Source organism: Lactuca serriola, chromosome 3, assembly GCF_051521515.1.
Source record: "Lactuca serriola cultivar US96UC23 chromosome 3, Lser_US96UC23_V15, whole genome shotgun sequence".
Lineage (NCBI taxonomy): Eukaryota > Viridiplantae > Streptophyta > Magnoliopsida > Asterales > Asteraceae > Lactuca > Lactuca serriola.
In genome coordinates, this window is record NC_136410.1 from 46,375,200 (window position 1) to 46,387,098 (window position 11,899).

Consider the following 11,899-nt stretch of genomic DNA (forward strand, 5'->3'; position numbering starts at 1 on the left):
TGTGTTCCACATGTAACCTCTCCAAAGCTTCCCGATTTCTGAAGCTCATCCTGTAAAATAATAAAATGGGACAAATGTTAGAAAAATAAAATGGGACAAATGTTATGTTTTTTTATATATTTGGGAATTAATGAAACTTACAATTTTATCAACAATCGTCTTCACATCTGCATCGTATCCTCCTGTCTTCAACTCTCGTGCTTTTTTCCACAGCACTGTCCTATCAATCTCCTCTTCCGTCTTGCCGGTTTCTTGCATCTAAATTATCAAGAATAACAAAATCAATTAACATAAATATATACAAATAAAATAATCAATATTTAGTGGGAATCATACAATGTCATTAATGAGTCCAGCATATCCTTTTCTGCTCAAACGATGATTGTATTTATGATGTGCACGAGTATTTTTAGCTTTCATACTTTTCTCCTGCATTAGAAACATTAAAATTATAAATACAAACATTAAAATTGTAACTAAAAATGCATATAAGAAAAGTTTAACAAACCTCCCACTTCTTTGTAACTCTATGGGATACAAAAACTTTCCAATCTTCTTTCTTTATAAACGGATAATCTTTCGGAGGTTTGAATAGATTTGCCTTGGGATCTTTACTTCGGTTCTTAATGAACTTTGCATATAGATAATGCTTGAAGTTTCTCCACTTCTTCCCGATCGATTGGAGAATTTGCTTCCGGCTCTTTGGGTCAACTACAAACTTTTCCTGAAACATAAAAAAAAGGTTGGTTCAAAAACAAATCTGAACAGGGACAAAAACAGGGACAAAAACATATCTGAACAAAGGTAATAACAGGAAGAAAACAGAGACTTACCAAAACATATTGCCATAATCCTTCCCTTACTTCCTCACCAACTTCCAGCCACGAGTCATATGTTATGGGAACCATTGTTCTTGCAACCAAACCCTCAAAAGTAGACAGTTTTGTGGCTTCCTTTCCAACCGGGACACTTTTTTTATTGTAAGTTATTACAAGCTTCACTTTATTAGCTTTTGTCTTTGTTGTCGGACCTCTTTGTTTGGAGTCCTCGTGATCAGAAGCTGAATCTGATTCCATGTCACAAAAACACAACCTGTTTCAACAAGATTCAAATTAAATTAAGTACGTTGTTATTTGTTGCAGTTGGACATTGATTAATCACATTCAAAATCTGAAATAAAAACATACCAAAAACTTTATTATTCTGCAAAAATAATTATTTAAACTAATATGCCCTCGCCATCCGGACGCGTACACAAAAAATCATCATCAAGGTCTAATAAAGCGGAGTCTTGTGTTAAATCAAAAGTAACATCAAATTCCAACATATCATCAGTTTCACCATTTGATCCATACTTGTACATCCTATGAGGTGTGAATCCAACAACATGCAAATTCTCATCTTCTTGATCTTGAACATAAAAAACCTGTTTGACTTGACTAGCTAATACGAAGGGTTCAGACTTTTGACCAAGCCTATCAAAGTTAACTACCGTGAATCCTAAATCATCCTTTTTTACTCCACGACTATCAACCCAATCACACATGAATACAGGAATACTAAACATGTGATAATTAAGATCCCATATCTCCTTTATACGGCCGAAGTAAGTTACAGCACCATACACAGGATTGGAGTCTTTTGCACTAGCAATCTGCATGGTATGTGCAACTAAAGACACTCCACTGCATTGAGTTGTTCTAGACTCATCTCGAGATGCTGTATGAAAATGATATTCATTTATGGCAAAACCGCTATATTTAGTAACAGCAAAATTAGGCCCTTTGGCCAACCAACGAACATCATCACAAATATCTTCCCCGTTAGCCAAACGTTTTCCAACCTAATAGAAAAATATATAATTAATGTAATTCAAAAAAATAATTAAAAATATTGTAATTCTAACATTCTTATTTTAAAAACAAACCTCTTTCTTAAACCAACTAATAAATGTCCGACTATGTTGGCTCTGCAACCATGTACTCTTGCGAGCATGACGGGGGTTCAGATCCTTCAATTCCAACATATGCTGCCTGAAGTGTATTACAAGTTAAAAGAATGTTTTATATGATAGATAATGGTATAAGAGTATACAGTTTCATGTAATTCTTACTCTATATACGGCTCCACAACAGCAGTGTTTCGTAATACATAAAGATGAGCTTGATCAAGTAACTGAGCATCTACAGCATCAATTGTAGCCTTTGATAAAGGCTTGCCACTGCGGATTCTTTCATCAACACGCTCATGAGGATTGCCAATTGATTTCTTGTTTTTTAAGTAGTCTGAACAAAATTCTAAGGCCTCCTCTGCCACATAACACTCTGCAATGCAACCCTCGGGTCGATGATGATTTCTTACATACCCTTTAAGTGTTTTCATGTATCTCTCAAATGGATACATCCACCTAAAATGAACCGGGCCACACAACCTCACCTCTCTAACTAAATGCACCATCAAGTGAGTCATGACATCGAAAAATGAAGGAGGAAAGTACTTCTCTAACAAACATAATGTTAATACGATGTCACTTTGCAACTTGCCTAGCTTACTAACATCAACAACTTTACTACACAACTCATTGAAAAAATGACACAGGCTTAGGATTGTTCTCCGCACCTTCACATCTAACACCCCTTTGATTGCAAATGGAAGAAGTTGTTGCATTAGTACATGGCAATCATTAGACTTCAAACCATTCATCTTTGAAACATCATCCGACACGAGATTCTTGAAATTAGAGCAATACCCATAAGGAACTTTTATGTTAGACAGGGTTTCATAAAATAGATGTTTCTCTGCAGAATTCAATGTGTACTTGGCAGGCGGAAGCCAATGTCGATCCCCTTTTGGTTCAGGTCGTAATTCAGTCTTGATGCCCAACGCTTCAAGATCTTGTCGTGCTTTTAATCCATCCTTCGTCTTGTGAGGCAAATTCAACGCTGTCCCATAAACACTCTCGGTCACATTTTTTTCTATGTGCATGAGATCTAACTGATGCCGAACAGGCAACTTCTTCCAATATTCAAGTTCAAAAAAAATTGACTTTTTATGCCAAAATTTAGATCTCTCGTCGATACTTTCTTTTTTCTTCTTTGTCTTCTCCTTCTTTGGCGTTTCCTTCTTTGACACTCCCTTCCTTGACTTTATCTTCTTTAACTTTATCTTCTTTGATCCTACCTTCTTTGATACTACCTTCTTTGGCTTTATCTTCTTACCCCATGTAGTCTCAAATCCCGCCAGATAGTCATAAATCTCTTCAGCTGATGATGGTTGTGGCATAAAATCGTGCTCCTGTTGATTGTTGAAATGTTTTTTTCTTTTGCGAAAAGGATGTTCAAGTGGTAGGAATCTTCTATGCCCAAGGAAGCATACTTTTTTGGACTTTGGCAACCATTGTGAACAAGTATTCTTTGAACATATTGGACAAGCATAATAACCTTTGGTAACACACCCCGAAAGATTACCATACGCGGGAAAATCACTTATAGTCCAAAGTAATATTGCTCTTAAATTGAAGTATTCTTTCTTATGAGAATCAAAAGTCTCAACGCCAGTTTCCCACAAGAGCTTTAGATCTTCTATCAATGGTGCCAAGTAGACATCAATATTGTTACCAGGTTGGTTTGGCCCGGATATCAACAGAGTCAACATCATGAATTTTCTTGACATACACAAATAAGGGGGTAGATTATATGTTATTAGGATAATTGGCCAACAACTATGCTTGGAACTTAATGACTTGTGTGGATTGATACCATCAGCAGACAAGGCTAATCTAAGATTTCGTTTTTCCTGTCCGAATTCTTTCCACGTGTTATCAACAAGCTTCCAAGAAGGGGTATCGCGAGGATGAGTAAGCTTCCCACTATTGACCCGACCTTGTGCATGCCAAGTTAAGTCATGAGCAATTTGTGGTATTGAAAACATTCTTCTAAATCTAGGGATGATAGGAAAATACCACAAAACTTTTGAAGGTACGTTTTTGGAATTCTTCTTCCAACGAGAAGTGCCACAAGTTGGACAATGAGAAGCATCTTTATGTTCTTTCCAGAATAGAACACAATCATTTTCACATGCATGAATCTTCTCATATTGTAGACCTACTCCTTTTAGCAACTTCTTGGACTCATATATCGAGCTAGGGATGGTATTGTTTGATGGTAAGATATCTTTTAGGACAGACAACAAAGCATCAAAACTAGCATCAGACCATCCAAATTGACCCTTCAAATGTTGGAATTTCAATAATCCACTAAGTGCATTATACTTTGACCCTACATAAAGTGGCTTATCACACTCTTCAAGAAGTGATTTCAACGAATCAGGTTCATCGTCTACGTATTTGAAGGCATCATGAAGCATATCCTTTGTATAAATAGCATCAGGAGGAATGGAATTGTTAGGGCATCTAGAATCACTATTGGGTTGTTTTTCTCCATGGAAAGACCAAATCTTATAATTCTCATCGAAGCCGTGGGCAAACAAATGATAACGGACATTGTCAATTGAGTGGTGACACAAATTGATGCAATTTACACAAGGGCATGGAATAACATCTAACTTTGGATTATTAGTTTGTGCAAACTCTAGAAAAGCATTCACACCTTCATCATATGCATTTGATAATCTACTAGAGGAAATCCATGATTTATCCATTAAACATTTGTTGCCAACCTACATAATTATTTAACATTTAAAGCAATAATGATTACGCATGTTTAGGGACAAAAACTATGCAAAAACAAAACTGTACAGGGCCAAAACTATACAGGGACAAAAAAATTATACAGGGGCCAAAACTGTACAGTGACAAAACTGAAGCAGGGAACAAAACTGTATAGGTTATCATTTACTTTTTCAGCATCCAGTTACTTTTTCAGCTTGTTTGAATATTTTTATGTGTTTGTTATAAAATTTTATGAACTTTTACAGAAATTTGAAAATTAGAAATACTTTTAAAATTTTGAATATGATCTTTTTTGCAGAAATTTTAAAGTTAGAAATGGGCTAAACATGTGTCCAGCACAAAACCACCTGCAAACCCGTTATTTCATAATTTATGGGTTTGACCTTTATACCCTTGGGTGGTCAATCTGTTTAAAATTAGGTATTAACTGTCAGTTGACAGTTACATTCTAAAAATGTATAAATATTTATGTTTGATGTTAATTGTGATTAATACTACATAAGAAGTTCCTATAGGTATGGCTGTTCTTTGTTGTTTTTTTCTTTCTTTCTTTCTCTTCTGTCTTTGTTGGTTAATGAGTTGATGTTTCTACAAATGTATAAATATTTATGTTTGTTGGTTAATTTATAGTGGTGTTTCCATTCCTGATTTAATGTGGGAGATTGAGGTTAGTAAAATTTTCATCACAAGTCGATTAATTATCATTTTATTATTATTTAAAGATGATTGAATTGATTTGTATGAATCCTGTGAAAGGGTGAGTAATTATTGTTTTTGTTATAAAATTTTCATCACAGGTAACTGTTTCTCAAGGTTGTTTTTAGAATCTGTAATAAGTTTAGTTATAGATTAATTATTGTTTTTGTTATAATATGATTGAATTGATTTGTATGAATCCTGTTAAAGGGTGAGTACCTAAGATCTATAGGTATGGCTGTTCTTTGTTGTTTTTTTCTTTCTTTCTTTCTCTTCTGTCTTTGTTGGTTAATGAGTTGATGTTTCTACTTGTTTCCATTCCTGATTTAATGTGGGAGATTGAGGTTAGTAAAATTTTCATCACAAGTCGATTAATTATCATTTTATTATTATTTAAAGATGATTGAATTGATTTGTATGAATCCTGTGAAAGGGTGAGTAATTATTGTTTTTGTTATAAAATTTTCATCACAGGTAAACTCTCTGTTTCTCAAGGTTGTTTTTAGAATCTGTAATAAGTTTAGTTATAGATTAATTATTGTTTTTGTTATAATATGATTGAATTGATTTGTATGAATCCTGTTAAAGGGTGAACATGATGGATCTGTTAGAAAAGAAGAGGTGCAGGTGTTATATGTATTGCTTGTAGAGTAGCAAGAAGCTTTTTGGATGACATTCTTTTTAATCTCATTCTGTTGAGCTATATGTTATATGTATTTATTGTAAAGTATGTACAATATATGTTAGGCTTTTGATTGTTTTTAATGTTAAGTTAAAAAGGCTTGGATATTTTAAACGAATATTCACAAAAGTGAATTTTTAATCAAAATAATATAATAGAATCTATATTAGAAAATGAAAAATAAAAAACTTATGTACCCTAAAAAATAGATAGATTAAAAATAAATTCCTTTTCTTACCTGAGTATGTGGAATATCAGTGTAATTTATAGCAGAAACTGTTGCTTTATCACCCTTTGAGCCTGCAGCAAGTAACAAAAAATTGTAACTCATTGTAACTACATGCATATTGCAATGCACAATTATGAAAAAAATTAACGAACACCATTTAGTGTACAAACCACAGTCAGATTATGTCAAAGCCTAGAAACATCTCATTCATCAATCCTATTATAAGTATACAAAATGCAAAGCTAGAATAGTAATTTTTGCCATGTAAGCTAATTTTTTTGGCAGTGCCCATCATACCTACTTGCATGGGAAACCAGGGACATCAACCTTCTAAATGACTAAAAGTAGGTTCTACTCCTAATTGCATTTGATCATAAGTGAAAATGTTTCTTGTAAGAATAAATTAATAATTGGAGGAGATACTAACCGTATAATATGCACAGCACCAAGCCACATACAGCTGTAGTTACCACCCAGATCAATGCACTTTTAATCCTCTTGCCAATAGTCCTACAAGCAAAAATAGTTAGAAGCATAAATACATACACTTTCAATGTTTAATGAGAAGCTTCAAGTTACAGATGATGAATACAAGACAATGTTAAATGGGAAGCTTCAAGTTACAGATGGCAGTGGTTTGATACAGGTGTACAGAAAAGAAGTTGAAGATAGGCTTGCCTTATTAGGCATGCTCATGTTTATACAAATTATAATTATTTAAGAACCCATGTTTTAATGTAGTTTTTGAATCTGACCCTTGGCTGTAAATAAACATTGTAAAGTGGTTTAATACTAATATTCATAAAACAAGATAGTAAGATAAGTTGGTGTATATATTTTGGTTTTAGAAAGGTGTGAGAGACCAAAAGAATTGAACATGTGTGTGGCTATGTATTATGTATGTATGTATGTTTGGAAGTAGCCATTAGCCAAAAGAATGGATCTTCTTTGAAAACAAGGGAAAAGTGGAGGGACCGAATTGTAATATTGTGTGCTTTCTGTTTTCATCGACCCACATGCAAGCTAAATACTACAATTCAGGAGGATTGATTGTACCTGCAATCTCCTTGCCATCTATTTATAACTCGGTCTACCTTGATAAGCCTAGGTGTAAGATTAAACTACTCTTCTCTACTGAGATTGGTACATGGGTGTTTGTCAGTGAAGTTAAATCAACTTCAGATATCTCCACGCAAGGAGTCAATGATCCATCTAAGGGGCTAATAGGAGGCTTAACAAATGAAGCCTTGTACAGCTTTGGAGTCCAATTGGAAAAACATATAGAGTTAGTTCATTCTTCATACAGAGGTTTGTATGCTTTAGGGGAATTAATACCTCCTAAACCTCCGGATCACAATGTTATTTTGGTTCCCTGTTCCACTGTTGAATTGAATTGTCTAGTGGTTGATGTTTATTGGTGTTATATCTTAGTACAATCAACTAATAAAGAGTTGTTATTGATATACAAACATGAACAATTATTAATTGGCTTTGTATTAAGGCAAAGAATCGACTTTATTTTTAACAAGATCGATGAGATGAATGTTTTGTTTGTTTGTAGCCAGAAGATTTGTTGCAATAAAATCAGAATTTTCTTTAGCTAGCAGTTTTGTGTTTGTCTTTTTTTGCAAATTATGCACCTATTTGAAAATTGAATATGATAAGTCTGATGAGTATATCATTATTTACAAGCCTCTACTTCAAGATGGTGGTATTGATAGAGAATGTGATAAAGAATGGACCTTCAAGATGGTGGTATTGATAGAGTATATCTGTTTTGCTCTTATGCAGAAACATCCCTACGTAGCACTGTTATTGAAACAAAACAAACTGCTGAAGGTAGTCATAAGCAAAAGGTAGGCATTAGGCAAAGGGTAATTTGGTCTTTGTGCATTGGGTGTTACATTTTCACTCCTGAAATTTTTTGTATGTGATGAAAATTGACAGGGATTATTTTTTTTGCATAAAATACTTGAGGCCTGAAGTATTTTAACTAAAAAATATATGTAAGAAAGTACAAATACGTGAGTTATTATATGACCTTAACCTTTTAATAATTTGCCAAGTACATGCCACGTAGTTTGCATGTCAGCAAACACTTATCAGATAATTTTTTTTTCATTGTGTGTGAAGGTTGGATCTTCCAAAAAAATCAAAGATGTTAACAAACGTAGTAGTTTAATTAAAATATTTCCAACAAAAACACAAGTCGAGAGCAACTATGTGAAACCTTAACTATGTTGGAAAATTAAGTTGGGATCGGAGTGGAATAGGCGTAACAGAAGAACATATATGAAGTAAAACATAAGACAAGTATTACCTGGTCAAATTTTTCCGAGGTTCATGATGTCTTTTCTCTTCCTCCGCTTTTCAGATCTAATCAACAAAGATTTCTCATTTAGAGGGAGAGGGACGGTTATAGAAGTGATGAAGAGGTGAGATAATGAAATTCGAAATCAAAGAGGTTTATTTCTATTTTTGCAAACACACCCACAGATAAAGAGAGATAGAAAGGGTAATCGGGGTATTTTACATCTTTTGATTCGAAAGGGTGTTCGTGGAAGACTGGGAAGCTCAGATGATGACAGCAAATTAGCAAATATTATATCTGAAAGGCATCGGAGGGATAAAACAATTGGGTTGCACTCTCCAATGAACGCACCTTGATGATTGCAATGGTTGCTGGTATTGGTGGAGAGTAGCAGCTCTAACCTGATAGTTGATACCCAGTTCGGAGAAAGATTGTTGGGTGGGTTTTTAATACGTGATTTTTTTTGGAAGATCCAACCTTCACACACAGTGATGAAGAGTGGTGTTCCTAACTTCTGTGTTGTTCTTCTAGCACTAAATGATCTAGGGTATTATTGTCTTTTTCTATTTTATGATACACAAGGTTTAAACTTTAATGATAATAATTAATATGTTAATTGATGTATTTATTTGTATAGGTATAAAGCAAAGGGAATTCGGTTGGATTTTGGTGATCTTGCTTATCTTTCATGTGACAAAAGAAAGTTCTTTGAAATAATTGGAATGGAATTTGGAGTTCCGAGGTTTGGAAAGACTGGAATCACTGCTGGTAATGACCTCAATGAAGAAACTTTGGATGCTTTAAACAAACAGGCAAGCTTTTTATAGATTTTTAATTCTTAAGAGTATTGAATCATTTAGTATTTTGTAACTTTGATTATCGACTTGGTCTTTGTGCAGGAAGTTTCTCTTGAGAGAACTTTTCTGATTAGGGCAGGAGGATAATTATTTGGATTTCCTTTCTGATTTGTTCTTATTTCCATTTAGTAATCAAATAGCTTCCTAGATCTATATATCTCATATTTGAGTTTCATTTATCTATTATTGGATTTTGGTTTCTATCAAAGAGGTTGTGTGATGATCAAAATGCAAAATGAATCAATGGCTGATTTCATAAATACATACACTTTCAATGTTTAATATGCTCTAACTAGTCTTTTGGTTCCAGAATAAGATGCTTTTTGACTAATTAAGTGAAACAACTTAGAACTTTTTTCTATGTTCTTAAGAAGATCAAGTGTCCTTGCAGAATTTCTCAACAGTTAAAAAATAAATCTAGACTCAGACATCTACATTTAGGGTTTAATGAATGCTTCAACCATGATTTCATAATCTCAATCCCTATTACAAATCGTCCATACATACACCCAATCGAAATGAAAGATACAACATGATTTCATAATTTCATAAGTACAATCAGAAAACATAAAAAATTATGTTCTACCAGACCAGGGTTCGAAGAACCTGAAGAGAAACATCTCACAGGGGAGTTAGATTAAGAGTATTTTGAGGGATTTTTCGACTCTTTTCTTAGGCAACTGTCATTATGTATACACGGTTAGCTAATCCTTTCTTCACCTTGAGAACAAGGTGAAAGTTTGGGATAAAAAGTAGAGAAAATGTTCGCAAGATGAAAGAAGGGGATAAAAACATTACATATAACTTGAGAAGCTTGAGATTTTACCTTGTGTTCGACTTGAGAAGCTTCAGTAGGTGAGAAACCCTTGAATGTGTTCAACTTAGCATCAGATTCATGGCTACCAGGCGCTTCTTCCCCTTGTCTCGACTTTCTTCTGCTCTTTCTCTTTTGTTACAACGTTATATGGCCAACCGGGAAGCTCACTTGGGTCGATGATCGGTTCAACAGGAACACCTTAATCGGACCTAGGGCACGTAAATTTTAGCAGTCTCCAATGATGTCAGTTGAACCCACGATCGTCGGCGAGGCGAAATCAGCCAGAGAAGTAACCTAACGATCGGAGGAGGAGACGTTGTCTGCAAGGGAAGGCGAGTCGAGGTCTCACCGTCGATAGAATCGTAGTAGAGAGTGAAGTGACTGATGAATAGTGAGTGTTAGATATTTTGTTAGTAACCTCGATTTTTGTGAACAGATGCGCGACTTTCACTAAAATTATAATGCGACACTTTGAGACGGCGCACATTTTACATTAAGTGCCCTCCGTGTTTTTAAGTTTTTTACATTAGACACTAACTCTAAAGACACTCAATAAAACGCGACATATATACTTAAATTTTTTGAAGAGATGACATTTTTTTAATGTCACTCTCTCTTGCGTAACATAGATCAATGAGCGTCGTATTTTGCGCGTCGTAAAAGGCCTTTTTTCTTGTAGTGCGTCAAAAATGAATTTTTGATGAAAGATTATTTAGAATGAATAATCTTAACTAAGTTATAGTATATGTTACAAGGTTTCCGTGCATATAAAGAACGTCCAAATCTGACTTCGTATGAGGAAGTCATGATTTTTCTAAGTTTCGACTTAGCGGTGTGCAGCCCGAATACTCGATTTGAGATCGAGCGGTTTTTAGCCGAAACAATCTAAACGAGAATCAAAGATCTCGTTAATTGTAGTAAAACGATAAAAAGATAGGCGAAAATGGACGTCAGATGAAGAAGTTATGATTTTATAACGGAGTTTTCCTGTCCTGGCCTACTAAAATTAAATAATAAAAATAAAGTCAAAATTACCCAACAGAGTCTAAACGAAAGTTGTAGAGCGTAGTCTCATCTACGCGTGGATATAAAGAACGTTGAAAACGAAGCTCATATGAAGAAGATATGAATTTTCAAAGCTTATTAAATAATTAATATTTAAATTTATTTATTATATTCGATATTATCCGAAGAGGAGTCACCGGACATAGCCGAAGTACGCCCAGCGTACCGCGAAGCATGACACCCCTCGCACTCGAGTTCTTCGGATGACGCATGCAGTGATGATTTCGGAGGCCTACGCCCCGCGTAAGGTTGTACGCCTAGTGTACTACGAGGCCTCAGCCTCCTATAAATAGGATGCGAGGGTTTCGTGCTTATTTGCTCATTTCTTCTCCTTTTTGCGCCGAAGCTCTGCGTGTAAACCCCCGAAGCCATCCCGACGCCCCGGATCTCATATCCAAGTTAAGAAGGAAGTTTTACGCTCCCGAAGATCCCGAGAAGTGCGATTCCTGAGCCGAAGCTCTGCCCGCGAGGAGCCCGGTTTTTGTGAAGATCTTCCAGATCTACCGAAGAATACTACTTCTACAAGTCGTAGTGCTGTCCGATCATCTTCTA

The 11,899-nt window shown here is 34.9% G+C and overlaps 1 protein-coding gene across 1 annotated transcript; it reads right to left on the reverse strand.

Annotated features, from left to right (window-relative positions):
- Nucleotides 1-997: 997 nt before the first annotated feature.
- On the reverse strand, nt 998-6,589 carry LOC145095203 (uncharacterized). Its single transcript, XM_079033126.1, has 9 exons — nt 6,529-6,589; nt 6,307-6,404; nt 5,186-5,278; nt 5,082-5,096; nt 2,114-4,677; nt 1,928-2,033; nt 1,255-1,843; nt 1,162-1,170; nt 998-1,092 (listed from the first exon to the last, which is right to left on the reverse strand). Exons 1-9 carry the CDS (start codon nt 6,587-6,589, stop codon nt 998-1,000), a joined length of 3,630 nt encoding a protein of 1,209 aa, XP_078889252.1.
- Between the last annotated feature and the right edge of the window lie 5,310 nt (nt 6,590-11,899).